Here is a 17021-nt window from a genome sequence, read left to right as displayed (position 1 = left end):
CTATATATTAGTCAAAATAATAATAAAATATTAATTTTTTAATTATAATTTTTTTTCATATTTTATAATTATACTAACTATATGTTAATTAATAATTTAATTTTTAATTAAATTATTATTTGACAACTATTTTTTTCTAAGCTAATTATAGAACAAACAGTACATTTTGTCAACACTTCTTCTACACAACAATTAGTACATCTATACTTTTTGAAACCAACAAATACATTTTGCCAACAAAATATTTTGGTATTTTCAGGTGACCAGCAAACGTACAGAAAAATGACTCAATTTCTAGATAACAAACTGCGTTGGTATTTTCATCCTCACTCTTGAAACCAGTAGCAGCATGCAAAATTAATTAAAAACCATACAAAATAAATCTCTTGCGACAGCATGCAAATGACTCAATTATAAACTCTACAAAATTAATCTAATGGAACCAGTAAAAAAACAATTAATCTAATAAAACCAGTATAAAAAATTAATCTAATGATCATAATAACTTAATATAATGAAACAAGTAAAAAATTAATCTAATGAAACTAGTAAAAAATTAATTTAATGATAATAACTTGAACAAAACCTAAACTAATCTAAAATCCATACAAAATCATCAAAAATATTTCATCTCTTTAACAGAGCGATGCGATTCGGAAAGAGAGAAAGAAAGAGAAAGGAAGAGAAAGCGGCTGGTAAGTTTGGAGGATGACATAAGTATTTTATGTTTTGTTTAAAAGTTTAAAATATTATATTTTAATATTATTATTATATTAAGATTTAAAAAAGTTGAATTGAGATTTAAAAAAGTTAAATTATTTATTATATTTTATATAAAAATTTAAAAAATATATAATAATAAAATAAAAATTTTCTGTCTCAATCCACCTGCCGTAGACTTTAGAGAAAAAGGACCGGAAATGAATTAGGAGGGCACACGGTGAAAAGCATAGAAACAGTAAATTACTTTAATTGAATAAAATATAAATTGAGTAGTGCTATACGGCATCCACTGTAGTGGTGCACTGTAGTGGTGCACACAATGCACACACTACGTGGATGCCTCTCATCCAATTGTTTTTTTTATTTTTTATTTTTTTCTTCCTTCGGCTTGTCTCTCACCAGTGTCTCTCTCTCCCTCTCATCGTCTCCGCTCTCTCTCGTCTCGCTCTCTCTCTCTCCTCTTCTCTCGGTCTTTCTCTCTCTCGTCTCGCTCTCTCTCTCCTCTGCTCTCGGTCTCTCTCTCTCGTCGGCTCGCTCTCTCTCTCATCTATGCTCTCGGTCTCTCTCTCTCGTCGTCTCGCTCTCTCTCTCATCTCCACTCTCTCTCTCTCATCTCTGCTCTCGGTCTCTCTCTCGTCGTCTCGCTCTCTCTCTCATCTCCACTCTCTCTCTCTCTCTCTCATCTCTCGTCTTGCTCTCTCTCTCATCTCTCGCTCGCTCTCTCTCATCTGCGCTCTCTCTCTCATCTGCGCTCTCTATCTCTCATCACTGCTCTCTCTCTCCTCTCTCTGCTCTCTCTCGCTCGTTCTCTCTCTCATCTCTGCTCGTTCTCTCTCTCTCTCATCTCTCATCTGTGCTCTATCTCTCATCACTGCTCTCTCTCTCGTTTTCCCTCTCAAATATGTGGTGTATATTTTGACACTTAATGTGTGCAAAATTGGCTTCTATAAACAGTGGCTTCCATATATCATTTTTCTTTGCGATTCACTTATAACGTACACAAAGCCGTGGAATTAATACAACGAGATGTAAGTTGTCATTAATGTTGAGAAACTAAAATATATGACAAAGAAATGCATCTTCCCAAACACTAACGCAATAATTTCAGGATTTGGTTTTGTGAATTACCAATGAAGATTGATTACATCTGACGCCCATTGAGACGATAGCTTCTGCCTCGGAAAGCAACTGATCCATCGCCTCGGCCGGCCGGTTGCTGTGCAGAACTGTCTGTGCCTGCCTGATCTGTAGCAGTACTACTACTGCTTCTGCTTGTTCGAGATCCATTTAGACGGTAGCTTCTTCCCCGGAATGCAATACTGGCTGAGGGATCACGCTGCACAGGGGAATTTATTTGTGTTCCCTCACCCCAAAATGCAACTAGTTTGTGACTGGAAATTTTGTTTAGGAAAACAAAATCATTTTCAGGAACAAAGTACTAATTTTGATCATGTTATAAAAACACTAATGATCGATGTCCCTTGACCCAAACACAGTACTACTGGTATATATATTACTGGCCGGGTTGGTGAAATCCTCCACTTGTTTGAGGAACTCGTGATTTGTCCTAGAATCTAGCTACCAGGAAAATTAGTGCACAAAAAACTTCGAAAATGATCATGGGTTTAAGAGCTTTTTGAGGTGAAGGTTAATGCATGCATGCATGCATTGCGAAACTAGAAAGGAGAAAGGATACACCCAGAGAGGAGTCTTCAAGATGAACTTTCCCCCGGAAAGAGGATGAAGCACTGTTAGGAAGTAATGCAAATGTCCCACAGCTATCCCTAGCAAGTCTGGCATCAAAGGATTTCCGAATATCAAGTCCAGTGCTAGCATTGCCCATGGAAGATAGAATCCCTGTACGTAGGATAATCAATCAAAAAGAAATTAATTAAAATAAGCCACTGAGATTAATCTTTGCATTTTGTGGATTTTATATGAAAACATCCACGCTTTTATATCTTCTTGAAGTACCACTTTTTTTTTTCTTTTTTTTTTTCCCTTTATATATATATATAGCGTAATAACTAAATTATCAAAGTTAATTTCTCATTTAATCCTCCAATTTGAAACAAAAGAGTCAAGATATAATTGTTATGATTAATGAAAAATAAGTGATATGACATAATCTTAATATATACTTCTAAGATTGCATTCAAAACTAGATTGGTTTAGACAAAAAAGAAAATAAGAAAAAAAATTAAAGATAATATATATGCACAAACACCTCTCATTAAACTATCACCCGATTTGCAATCACAAGTACGAATTAGTTTCGACAATCACCTACTTAAAGTACCAATTGGTACTTTAATAATTCAATGTACCCCTCTAAATTTGACATAAAGATCCTTTAAAAAAAAAAAAAAAAACCAAACAGAAAAAGAAGATAAAATATTCTATTTTATATATATTTTTTAAAAATATTATTTTATTTTTTAAACAAATTTAAAATTGTTTAATTAACTAGGACTAGTATTTTTTATTTTATTTTTAAGAATTTTTGGTGTAATTTTTCTTTTTAGGGAAAATGGGACATATTTATTGTAAACTTTTGATATAAGTTTGGGAGGGTAATTGCCAAAATTGACAATTTTTGTGTCTTTTTTTTCCCTGAAAAGAGAAGGAGAGAGAGAAAGGCAGAGCTGGATAATTATATAAGATGTTAAATGTACGTAGCTATTTGGCTAATAATTATGTAGGCCAGGAATAGTTGAGAGGAAGTTGAAGATTTTAAGGGTGCTAGCTGAAGCTTAAAAGGGAAGTTCAAGATAATCCTAAAGCTATTTTGATCTGTATGAACAAACGACATGATGAGTAGACCCACATCAAAGGCTATGAAAAACAAAGAGGCCTGATTTCAAAGACAAAGCCTATGTACAGCAAAACAAACACAAGGAGTACTACATATTATTCCACGAACAAAGAAAAGTGGTAAAACTAAAAACACAGCAGCTGGTAGAAGATAAAAGCATAATAGCATAATTCATTACCTTCAATGAAACAACACCATAGATGCTTATGCGCGCGTTGGGGAACTCACGGCCCCAGACATAGACCATCATAAATACTAAGGAACTTCCCAAGAATCGAGACGAAAGATATGGAACAGCAGCTATCACCTAATAAGATCAAGTAACAGTACCATTAATGTCGTTATTTTCATGCTATCTTCTTAGTATATATGTTCTGTTTTACTTAATTCTGAGTACGTAAATAGTTCAGGAAGATACTCGTTAAGGTTGCGTTTGGCCGAGAGAATGGTTAAGTAAATGTTATTGGACGAAAAAAAGAGAAAGAAATCATGCATGCATGTATAGATGATTGCTATGACTTACTAGAAGTGATAGCGCTCCGAAGATCAGCATCCATACAAAGTCTGCCGTTCTCTTGTCGAAGGGTCCTCTCTCGAGTGCAACACCATATTTCGCTCTATGAAAATCAACGTGATAATTAAAGTGCCTCAAGTTTTTGAATAATGATATTTATACAACCTTTTTTGCTATTTTTACAACCAAATTATAGTGATTAAAAAAAAGATATGCATGCTTATTGTTGGGCCTTTGTGTGGAGCTTGCTTGTGTTTATGGGACCATAACTCAATTTGACAAGAATCTGTTGCGATTATTTGATAAATTTTCAACGAGACTTGAGTTATGGATTCGATGCTTGGGCTGATAGGTCCAACTCGAAGTGATCATGGACTAGCCTCTTCAGAGTCTTAAGGGTTGGAAATTTTTTTAATCGCCCATGGTTCATCCAAAGGTTTTTTTTTCAAATAATGTTAGATTCAAGTTTTAAATAGTTAAGTATCGTACAAGTATTTTATAAAATAATGGGTTTTATTAATAAAAAATAATTTTATTTACACTTTTTTAACGTGAGATCTACTTTTTTATAAAGACTTGTATGAAACTTGTCTATTTAAAGTTTGTACAAATTATTTCTTTTTTTTTCCTCCTAGCTCGTTCACGAAAATGAATCATATATATTTGATATGATTCCAGAGGGTAGACAGAGTTAGATATCTTACATTATTATCAGCCGAAATGCGAAGGGAATCGAAAATGGCCCAAGAAAGAAGAAATTCGTGATAAGCCTCCAAACCTGCGCATGAGTATGAACAAATGGTGGTTTTTCACAATCCAATGAGCAGTAATGAAGTTGAGCTCTTGGATTTCTGCAAATTGGCAACTAATTACCTGAAAATGTTTTAGTACGAGATCATATTCTAATGATATGCTGTGATATTTGAAAAGTCCCAGATAGAATGCCGATGTGGTCATCAAGCAGGCCACTCCATAGGTCTTGCACACAGGTGGAAGAGATCGATAGTATCTGAACAATTTGATTGGAGGAAATCAGTTTCTTCAAGCAACAAAAAAGATTATAGCATTTCATCAATAATGATCTGACTAAATCCTTCTTAATGGGTCCAAAAGTCAACGATCAGAAACAAAAGTAACCAACTAAGATAGAACCTGCAACATGTGAAGGAAAGCCTAACTGGAATTTTCTGTAAATCCAGTAGGTGATTTTATAACTATAAATTGAAAAAAAAAACACGAAGATTAAAGGAAAAAGGAATAAAGTTAAGATTTTTACAGTAACTCAAAAAAAGTAGCAGATGCCCATCTATATACACAAACACACAGCCCCCCAAAAAAACACCAATTAGAAGTCAGACAAATAACCAAGAAAGGGTTGCGTAACATTCAACTAGCAAATCAACCAAGAGCCAATTTAAGGATGTGGCCATTCGAAAGTGTTTGTTTTTGCATGCCTGAGAGAGAGAGAGAGAGAGAGAGAGATTACTCTGCTGGTGTAGACATTGCACAGAATGGTTTAGATACGTGATGGTGGTGGTTTGGTCTTAAAGGTGGTGTTGCAAGGACTCATGCGTAACAACAGATGCAATGAATATGCATTTGGACCAAAGATTAAAAACCATTAGCCATTGGAAATTCCGAAGGGAAAACTTTGGGGTCATCCCAATGAATGGGGCAGAAAGTCTTCCAACTTCCAATTCTTCCATTGGACGACGATTTCTATGCGCTTGGAAAATTTATGGTCAACATTTGGATTTTCTTCGTGTCACGTTCAAAGTCCGCGTGTAATAGACGCTATACATTTAATTTTTAATGTCTCTCCATACGGCACGCCTTGGGCTATACATTTGATATGTCTTTTGTTATGGATTTTTGTTACCATCCTACGTCGACTAAGTATGAGATTGATTAATAATTTGTAAATCCTTAAAAATCCTTATCTTGTAAGCCAGTTTTCAAGAATAAGTCTACCAGGTTCATAACAATTTTATATCCAAGTCAACTCTGAATCTCTATTCTTTTTTATCCGCAACAATGCATCTCTGTTCCAATCACATCTTCTCTCTCTGTCTCTCTCTGACTGTCTCACATACATAGTTGCCGAAGGTGATTGGCTGCTTTGACGTATCAAAATGTTGCCATATTTTAGACACAACTTCAGCTAAAGAATATTCCAACCTACACTTTGAGTTACTGTGCATCCAAAATTCTTTCTAGTATTTGAAGCAGACCATAAGAAAAGTGAAGAATGCACCACAAATTACGAAATATGATTCCTCGGTTTTGGTACAAATTTATTTGCCCTTCGATAATAGAGTTTTGGCTCAATATTTTACATTAACAATCTAGACTTGATCGGTCCAAACATATATTTTCATTTCTATAAACAAAAGGCTGATAGATGGTATGGAGCAAGAAAGATGACAATTGATGCGAATTTGCATTACAAAATAGAAAGAATGAGGTTAGTGAAAGACAAAAAAAAATTAGCTCACAAGAAAGCTTGCCATTAACTTTCTGACTTGGCCCATTTTTTCCCTCATTTATCATCACATTAGCTTCTCAATCTAACACCTATTTTGCAAATTATGGACGACTTCTGAGAAAGAAAGTTTGGCCATCAGGATTGCATGACTCCTTTTTCTCCCACCCTACTTCCTTTCAAAGTAATACATCACCGGTGCAGGTTTAATCTGCCTCTCTCAAAACAGGGCCCCCTGAAATGTCTGCTAATTGTCACCATTTGTACGAAGCCATATTGATCGAATAACTTGATCACAAAGCGACTGGTAATATATAGGCATAAGCAAGATCTTCTTTAAGAAGCCCTTTTGCGAGGTCTTCTGTTAAACTTCGGGACCGGATGCAAATAAACTAACAAGGCCTCTAAATACTTGTGCTGAGAGTTGGTGTGCTTGGAAGGGCTCACCATCCAAATTCCAAACGCTCTCAGTGCCAAAAGAAGTAAACACAAAAGCTGTTGTCTGCGCACAACAAAATAAATAGTAATGGAAGAGATATTCCCAAAACACACACTAAAAAAATGAAACCAGTATAGAACATACCTTATGATGTTCAACAAACTTAAAGTTCAGAGGAGTTCCACCTCTCCTTGCAAGTTGGGTAAGGTGCCTGTATGTATTGTTCAAACATGACATTAGGTTCTAGAATGGAAGTCTTCTAGGATAAAAGCTAAGCAAAAACTTAATCAATGTAGGGTAGACAGTAACATAAGTAGAGGAAAACTTCATAATAGCATCAAAGCCAGCTTCATAGAGATGACTTGCGAGGATAACATGGCCCAATTACAATGTTACCCAAGGACAGTGGAAGTTCTTACAAGTGACTAGGATAAGCATATGAAAATGAATTACTACAAAGCTGTTGAAGTTCTCAGTAAAAGTTATTAAAACGAAATAGTGATTTCTGCATTACCCTTACTTTTTTGGGTTTGGGGAGGACGAACAAGGATGTTATCAATTTCTCAACATACCATAGATACAAAGCATGAGGGCAGTCTTTAATCAATATGAGGTTCAGGAAACCGTCCGAAAGGTGTGCATCAGCCACCAAACCATCTGGTGCTCTTTCATTTCGGCAAGAGATTACAGCAGCACCAATGCTAAGAAAACGGCCTTTGGATCTCAACCATCTTGTTTCTTCTGGTCGTGAGTAAGTTGTAGCTTGGGAATCTTCCATAGATACATGAATTGGTTTGTCATTACAAATGGCACAATTTACACGACAAACCACTCTTTCAGATTTATTTGGACTCCACAATGCTCGTATGCTACTACTCGCGTGACCTCTACCAGAAGTTGAATTTGTTTCCCCCGATTTGACTTCTAAGTAAGCTACTTCTGCCTCATATGACCTGGATAATATCATAGATCAGAAATCACCCTTTAGCACCATTTGCATCAGTAGCTATCATCAAAGTAACAAATATTGGAAAAAATAATATGTTGGATTTGGGTCCCACATCAAACCCAGGAGAGTAAGCAACAAGTAACAAAAACTCACACTACACTACACACTACACACTACACACACAAATAGCAATTGAAGACTACCACTGCTCTGTTTCGGATTTTTTGCTTTGTTTATTATTTGATTCACAAAACCAAAAATGGGAAGCAAACTGAAAGTTGGTTTCAAATACAACAAAAGATAAAAGTCGACAGAATCAATGTTGAAAAGTTTAAGCAACTGACAGTGGAAGCTAAATTTTATTCAGATGTACCTGTGCCTCAGAAACACTTTTGTTCCTGCATAATCATAACGTTTGGGGCCCATCCAGCGGTATTTTTCACTCTCAGTTATGACATCTCCATAAAACCCATACCTAATAGCATATATTGAACGGATGGACTTAGGAGAGAGCATCCCATAAACATAATATTAAATGGTATGGTATAAAATGCACAAGCATAATGGAGGGAGACTCTTCCCATTACACGCAGCCCTCAATAAGACAGTATATCGTATCAAATAATACCCCTCTTACCAACGGTTCAATGTCCATTAATCAACCAGAAATGCACGAAAATGCAAGTAAATTCTTAGGGATAATTGTGTAATGTTGTCTTTTTACTAAAAAGAAAATTTGACATCCAGTTAGAAATACCACATCGGAAATAATGAGACAGTACCCGGCGAAAGAAGCTGCATATCGCACACAAGGATCAAGTTTTGATGCAGAGGTTGTTTTCCATCTTACAACTTGAGCTACATCAAGGCATACCCTTTTACCTAGTACAATGTGCAATGCTGATGTTATGGGATCTCGAGTTCCAGTGGTACTGCAAAAGAGAAGCCCAATACACTGCTTTAATAAAACAATTATATCAACCAAGTCAAAGACAGGAGATAGAATGATACTAATTTAAAATTAAGTTCCACTGACAGACACTGACATTTAAAACTAAACTAGGTCAGTGGGCTTTGCTCAGTCCGATATACAGAGGCAGACTTTCCTTGTGTGTTTTTTTTAATAAGAGATATACTTCCTGTGTGATTGGATGAAATCATCCTTTACAAACTAAACCAACCGTGAACCATCAAGCCCCCACCATCGTCAATGAGTTTAGGCTTGACATCAAAAGATTAGTAAATCATTCTCCTACATCTTGGCGCCTAAAACAATGTAGGACAAGTAGTTACTCTGAATGTTCATAGCATTATTAAATCCTTAAAACATATAGGGGAAAGATTATGGAGTTTTTGTAAAATGCTAATGAGCTTAGCTAATTGTATAGTTTTAGCAAAATATTGAAAGAAAAAGGGGGAAAGACGTGGTGGTTTGGGGGGGTGTGGATGAGGTGTGTAACAGAACATTCTTCAAGTGTAATCTGAGCCTTGAGGTGTGAGCCATGTATTATATAGAAAAGATAAAACTGGAGTAACACAAAAGTTGATAAGCCATAAAACACAAATGCATCGATAAGAACTGCACGATAATGTACTGAACTAGACTTATATATGAAATTTCTTTTTTCTCTTTATTAAAAAGAAAAAAAAAATAGCTTGGAAAATATATAATTAGGAAATAAGATACCACATCACAATGGCATCAGTTGAACCTGCAGGAATGATTCCAAATCTAAACTGTTCTTCAGAGAAGGGAAAGTCACGATCTTGGTCTGCTGAATCCTCGCAACAAGAGAAAATCAGTTATCAGTAAATTGGGATTTAGATGATGGACAAAAGGTAAGTTCAAAGAAAAGAATACCACTGTTGGGTGTTGAGGTTGGGGGGATGGGGGGGTGCGCGGTGCTCAGCAACCATTTTCAGCATACTAATATATAATCATAGAGATATAATAAACTAACCAATGCTGCAAGAACTTCAGTTCCTTTAATTTTAGATAGACTTAGTGATATATCTCATAACCACCAATTATTTGTTTACTTTTTGAAAAATAGATAACCACCAATTATGATGGCAATCAAATCAACATGGGTTGTCTGGAAAACAGGTTATTGTGTACGTACTGAAATTTGCAAATCCTGATCCATTTTGTTGCATTGTACTTGAGAGAAGAGGTGACTCATCTTCTTTTTGATAACTAGTCTCAGCAACTGTTCCACTTGAACCATGATGAATCAAGGAACTGCCATTTCCATCAGCAGAATGAATAATATCTGTTGGGCTTGGTGGGTAAGGAGCTTTATGCCTTGAAGAAAGAAACCCATTAAGGATTTCGTTGAAGAAACCATCACCACCCTGAAATCAAGTCAATTGAATACTCCAATAACTAAATAGAACGAGCTTAACCCATATGAACAATAAACACGCACGTGCATGCCAACATAGACTAATTTATGAAACCCAAGATATTAATAGTATCCCACCAGTTGCCATATTTTAAAAAAGCTTCTCTTTTTCCTCCCTTGATCAAAGTTGAGAATAGGTATTCCTAACTCAAGTTTAAATCCCTCTGTGTTCGGACATATAATCTCCTTTTTTCATTTTGAAAGGCATGCCCACCATTTATACATATTTTTTATAGGTATCATTTATACATAATATAATCAAACTACTAAGCAGCTGGAACGATATGCAGTAAAAGTCCCTAACTCAGTTCATCTGGTAGCATAAAGCTACTAATCATATGGTATGGAACCTGAAACATACATATGCACACAACTCTTACTATGCCCTGGAGGAAGTTCATGCACATTACTAGCTCCCTATAGCTGATCAACTGAATAGTTCAAAGTTTACTGGTTACTACAACCATAAGGCAAAAATCATGTGAAGAGATCTCATTACTTACAACAGCTACAACACCATCATATGAGTATAGCTCCTGGTTCGAAGTAGAAGCCATCACATGAAATGCCTGTCCTGCCCTCTGTGTCACAGTGACCTGATAAAGGAATTAAAAATAACTACTCAAGAAGATATTAATCAAATTTACCTCAATTAAATGTGTTCCTCGGGACCTTTGTAATTCAAAATGAGTGCAATCTTCATTCCAATCAAGAGCAAATAAAAAATAATAATGCCATTTTCGCCCTTTCAATCACTGGTTTCACGGATGATGAGACTTCAAACATAAAAATTAAAGTAACAAAATAGCCTAGAAGACAGTGCCTGAAGTACAATTCTCATGCTGAACTGACCACCATTTAGCCAAAAATTCAGTCCGAGAAAATTAACAGTAACAAAAGAAAGACAATAAGCCAAATAAAAGAGAGAAAAACATCTAATGCACTTTTACATAAGGCATTGCATTACATTTTTTCTGATAAGTAGTATTACATAATAGAAACAACCTAAAGAAGCATAAAATAATATCTTCACACTATGTTGTGAATCTAACTCGTAGGTATTAGAACAAAATGAGTAATTGTCAGTCAAAAATATTTATTTACAGAGCCATCCAGTATGGTGAGAGTACCTTTGTTTTGACTTTAGCGCGTGAGAATATAGGTGCCACGGTTTCCCAGGTTCTACAGCCACTCCCTTTCCCACTCCTTGGATGAACAAAAACCTAGCAAATCAGAAGAAAAACCTGGAAAAACTTTACCACCACGCTCTGTCCATTTTGAGCAACCTACCATAAGACAATTAGATTCAAGGAAAAATTCACAATTTACCTCCTTGTCGTATCCTAATTACAGTTTAACTCCCTCTGTTTTTGGAAAGTGACACTAAACCTGCCCATACCGTATATTTGATTCTAAATATCAATGTTTCATCAAATTTAAGGACAATCACACATGTAAAAGCCACATGCCTTGTTAAGCCAGTCATCAAGGCCACATTTTCATACAATTTGCACCCAGTGTACACAATTAATTCTTCTTCATAAATTTAAGTTATATCGATATATATATATATATATATATAGAGAGAGAGGGAGAGAGAGAGAGAGAGAGAGAGAGAGAGATTAAAGCAAATTGGGATCTCATAAACAATGCTGACTATGAAATTGAGAGGGAAATTGGCAACGAATCTGAGGTCAGTGAGCAAGAACTTTGAGAAAAAAAAAGCCAGCAGTTGAGCCACAGAGTAGAGTGGTTGATTGGACAAAGGATCTGTGGATTTCATTATCGTATCAATCATTTCCATCAATTTTTGAGTCATAGGTCTCTGCTTTTACCCAATCATCTCCTCAAAAATTTATGAGGCCAACCTTGCTACGAACAAAAAAAGCTTAAATGTTGAATAATTGAACTTGTTATAGCCAGTACATTGATCCACAATTTCGAAGGGCTTGCCACAGAGGTGGCTATGGTGGCTGCCACCAACCATTCCTTCCTCCCACTCTATCTCAACCTTTCATTATAATTTTTTCTACTTAACTTCGACAACAAATAGATTCATCACATTGAGGGTACAAATTACATGAAGATGTGGAATCAAAAGATAGGCTCTCATGTGAATAGGAGCAGCAAATATAGACATATAGGAGAGGTTTGAATTCAGATATGAGTTGAGATGGTTTGTAAATAGTAGAATAAAAGTTGAATTATTTATTATATTTGGTGTGGGAATTTGAAAAAGTTGAATTGTTTATTATATTTTGTGTGAAAATTTGAAAAAATTGTAATGATGAGATGAGATGAGATGAATTGAGATGAGTTAAGGTGGATTTTGAATCCAAACCTCTCCATAATGTAATGGTTTTAATTCAAACTTAAAGTATAGGGAGGTTTAACAACATTTTACAACAATTTTTAAAAGAGACCAAAAGAATTGTAATTAAGATATAGCACAAGGAGGTAAATTGCAATTTCCCCAAGATCCAAAGAACCAAAATAAAAACACACTGAACAATTCAAAGAACACACCAGAAGATTTCGTGGTCTCCCCATTTCAAGGTTCAGAGAAGCATTAATTCGATTCACCCACATCTGACACATTTGTGGATCATTATGACCAAATGTGAACTGAGCCAAGACCCAAAGAGAAGGCTGAGATTTTGACCTTTGGAAACCATGCACTTTAAACCAGTACATCTGCACCAAAGGAAATAATTTTCAACCTGGAAATTATTTCCAAAAAATGGACTTGAAGTGCACAAAAAAGATAGTAATGAAAACAAACCTCATTGTCATGACCAACAAGAAATTTTCCAGCATTTGGCAGATTTGATTCATGAACCAAGCCATAGTCAATTAGCTCAACAGCATAAACATCAGAGAATTTGATCTCAGTTACAACTTTAGGAGCAAGTTTGACGCCCAAACAACTTGACTCATCCTGTTTAATAAATATATAAAAAGAAAGAAGGAAAAAATCGCCTTGGTAATTGACAGTTAGAAAACAATTCTTAAACTACTTGTATCACACACGATCAACCATAAGATAATATGATCGGTTTATTTCCAAAAGTAAAGTGATAACACAACCAGAAGAGTTAAACAAAAATCTATGAAAAAATATTCAGACTGTAATACCCCGGATTGAGGATAATGAGGGTGGTGGACAGAATTCCATATTGTCCGGGAGTAAGAAGTTCTTGCCATAATTATAGGGGCTCAAATTGTAACTTTGACTTGTCTTTTTAAAATATAGGCCCAGATGTGACTTGGGCTTTCTTTATTTTGTCACACCCCTTACCAAATCCATTTATTGGAAGATGATAATGCCAACTAAGGAGATTTTTATAAATGACGAAAAAATGAGGTTTTTTTTAGTAAGTAACAAAAAATCTACTAAAAAGGATAAAAAATGAAGATTCTCAAAAAACATCAAAAGAACAAAGAAATCAAAGAAAGAATCACATTGTACATTGCTCAAAGTATGAAACAGTCTTGGGCATCAACCAATGCACACCAAACAAAGATGAAGCTGGCAACCAAAATTCTCCGTCACAACACAAGATGGTCTACCATCTCACCATAATTCGTATACACACAACATATATCCATAATGTTTTTCTTTTAGTATCAATTGCCAATATTCTATCCACGGAACCATACATCAAAAGAAAGATCTTATCCTTGTCAGTTTTATATGCCAAATATTGTTCGACGGAAATTCAACCGCTATCAAGCATCTAAGAAGCATTAGAATGAACGAACCCCATAGCTTCCTTTATTAGAAGGCACAGTTATCTTCCATTCCATCTGATGGAAGATTTTTTTTTTTTTATAAGTAAACGATAGTATAAATAAGAATAGGCATAACCCAAGTATATAAGGAGTTATACTAGAGTTAAGGCCTATCTAAGTTGCTGTAAAAGAAACAAGAAAATCATGTACATTTAGGCCATTAAAATCTACAGCTATAGCCCAAAGCAGTAAAGTACGAAAAAATAAAACTCGAAGCTTCTCTAAGGTCCGCTCCTTATCTTCGAATGTCCGTTCATTACGCTCTCGCCATATACACCACATAATGCAGCTAGGAACCATCTTCCATACAGCTTTGATTTGTGGGGATCCATCTGGTATTACCCAACTAGCCAATAATTCCACCACAGTAGCCGGCATCACCCAGTTTAAACCTATGCGACTGAACACTTCGCTCCACACGGCACTAGCTGTCTCACAATGTAACAAAAGATGATCCACTGTCTCCCCCGCTTTCTTGCACATACAACACCAATCCTGAATAATGACCCTACGCTTTCTTAAATTGTCAGTAGTCAAAATCTTACCCAGGGCCGCTGTCCAAGTGAAGAAAAGTGCCTTAGGGGGTGCCTTATTCCTCCACAATTTTTTCCAAGGGAAATGGGTGTTCGGAAGTACGGTAAGGGATTTATAGAAGGAACGCACCGAGAAGATACCCTTACCTGCTGGTGTCCACCACAGCTTATCACCACATCTTCCATTCGGCTTCATATTATACACTAATCTGAAAAAAGCCTCAAAACTGTCTATTTCCCAGTCTTGAGCTGCTCTATTAAAGAGTATATTCCAATGAATTTGATCCCCAGAACGAACCATGAGGTTCGCCACTGAAGCTTCTTGGTCACTTGCCACTCGGAAAACCATAGGGAACGAGTCCATCAGTGCCTCTTCCCCACACCAAATATCCCTCCAAAATTTTATACGAGTACCCTCCCCCACCCTAAAGTTAGTATATCGAGAAAACACCCCCCACCCTCGTCTTATGTGTTTCCATATCCCCACACCATGAGATCCATTCCCTTCACTAGAGCACCAGCCCCCCCATACCCTGCCATATTTGCAATCCACCATAATTTTCCAGAGAGCTTCCGGTTCCATAGTGTACCTCCAAAGCCATTTCCCAAGAAGTGCCCGGTTAAATGTTCGCAAATTCTTTATCCCCAACCCACCTGAGGAAATTGGTTTGCACACCTTATCCCAACTGACCAGGTGGAACTTGAATTTCTCTCCCAGTCCACTCCATAGAAAGTCATGATATAGTTTTTCAATTCTCGCCGCCACACAAGCTGGAATTGGAAATAAAGACAGAAAATATGTTGGTAAGTTAGAAAGAGTGCTCTTGATAAAGGTCACCCGGCCTCCTTTCGATAGATACAGTCTCTTCCACCCTGCTAATATTCGTTCTATTTTCTCAATCACGGTATCCCATATACCTAACGCCCCTGATATAGCCCCCAACGGTAACCCCAAATATGTCATAGGTAAAGAAGCGACCTTGCACCCTAAAGTGTTAGCCAGATGCCGAGAATTACTGACATTCCCAACAGCCACTAATTCTGACTTATCAAAATTTACTCTCAGCCCTGACGCTGGTTCAAAACAAAAGAGAAGCGCCTTCAAAGCCCGAAGTTGGTCTTGCTCTGCTTCACAAAAGAATAGTGTGTCATCTGCAAATAATAGGTGAGATACCGAGATCAAGCCCCTATTCGAATCACCCACTAGAAATTCTGACAAAAACCCATGGCTGACTACCGCCGATAACATCCTACTCAGAGCCTCCATGATGATAACAAATAATATAGGGGATAGGGGATCTCCCTGTTTTAAATCTCGTGAGCTGTTGAAAAAGCCCTCTGGGTTGCCATTGATTAAAACTGAAAATCTTGCCGTTGAAATACACCATCTGATCCACCTACACCATTTCTCCCCAAAGCCGCATCTCTTCAATAAATACAAGAGGAAGTCCCAATTCACATGATCATATGCCTTCTCCATATCTAGTTTACAGATAATCCCTGCAATACCAGACTTTAACCTACTATCCAGACATTCATTGGCGATTAAGACAGAATCTAAAATTTGGCAACCCTTTACAAAAGCATTCTGTGGCTTTGAGATTATCTTACCAATGGCCATCCCTAGCCTGTTTGCAAGCACCTTGGAAATTATTTTGTATAGCCCATTAATAAGGCTAATTGGCCTAAAGTCCTTCACTTTCGATGCTCCAGTCTTCTTTGGAATCAGAACAAGAAATGTAGCATTCAGGCTTTTCTTGAACTTCCCCGCCATAAAGAATTCTTGGAATACATTCATAATGTCATCTTTCACAACCTCCCAACAGATTTGGTAGAAACTGAGTGAGAAACCGTCTAGACCTGGTGCTTTATCCTTCACCATTCCTCTGACCACTTCATACACCTCCTCTTCCTCAAAAGGTCTTTCCAACCATGACAATGTCTGTGACTCAATTGAATCAAAACCAAGTCCATCTAATTTTGGCCTCCACCCCTCGCCTTCTCTAAATAAAGTTTCATAAAAAGTCACCACATGTTCCTGGATCTCTGAAGCCTCCGTGCTTTCACTACCATTGATTTTAAGCATTTCAATGGTATTATTTCTCCTATGAGAGTTAGCCACTCTATGAAAAAATTTTGTACTTCGGTCCCATTCTTTTAACCAAAGTGCCCTAGACTTCTGACGCCATGAGATTTCCTCCAAGGATAATACTATTTCCAACTCTGAGACAAGTTCTGCCTTACGTGAGACTTCCTCTACTGTGAGCGTTCTAACTTCAGTGATCTTCTCAATGTTCTGTAATTCCTCCATCCTGGCTCTCTTTTGTACCCCTATATCTCCAAAGATTGAAGGTTCCAAAACTGTAAAT

General features: G+C 36.5%; 1 protein-coding gene across 1 annotated transcript; it reads right to left on the bottom strand.

The window, feature by feature from the left end:
- Window positions 1-1668: 1668 nt before the first annotated feature.
- On the bottom strand, window positions 1669-5658 carry LOC109002486 (derlin-1.1-like). Its single transcript, XM_018980257.2, has 7 exons — window positions 5539-5658; window positions 4926-5061; window positions 4757-4830; window positions 4062-4155; window positions 3717-3845; window positions 2420-2580; window positions 1669-2114 (listed from the first exon to the last, which is right to left on the bottom strand). The coding sequence occupies exons 1-7, from the start codon at window positions 5553-5555 to the stop codon at window positions 1865-1867; spliced, it is 861 nt and encodes a 286-aa protein (XP_018835802.2). The 5' UTR covers window positions 5556-5658; the 3' UTR covers window positions 1669-1864.
- Between the last annotated feature and the right edge of the window lie 11363 nt (window positions 5659-17021).

The sequence above is a fragment of the Juglans regia genome, chromosome 8 (genome assembly GCF_001411555.2).
Source record: "Juglans regia cultivar Chandler chromosome 8, Walnut 2.0, whole genome shotgun sequence".
NCBI lineage: Eukaryota > Viridiplantae > Streptophyta > Magnoliopsida > Fagales > Juglandaceae > Juglans > Juglans regia.
The sequence above is the reverse complement of the archived record's forward strand: the minus strand, read 5'-3'. Positions and strand labels throughout refer to the sequence as shown.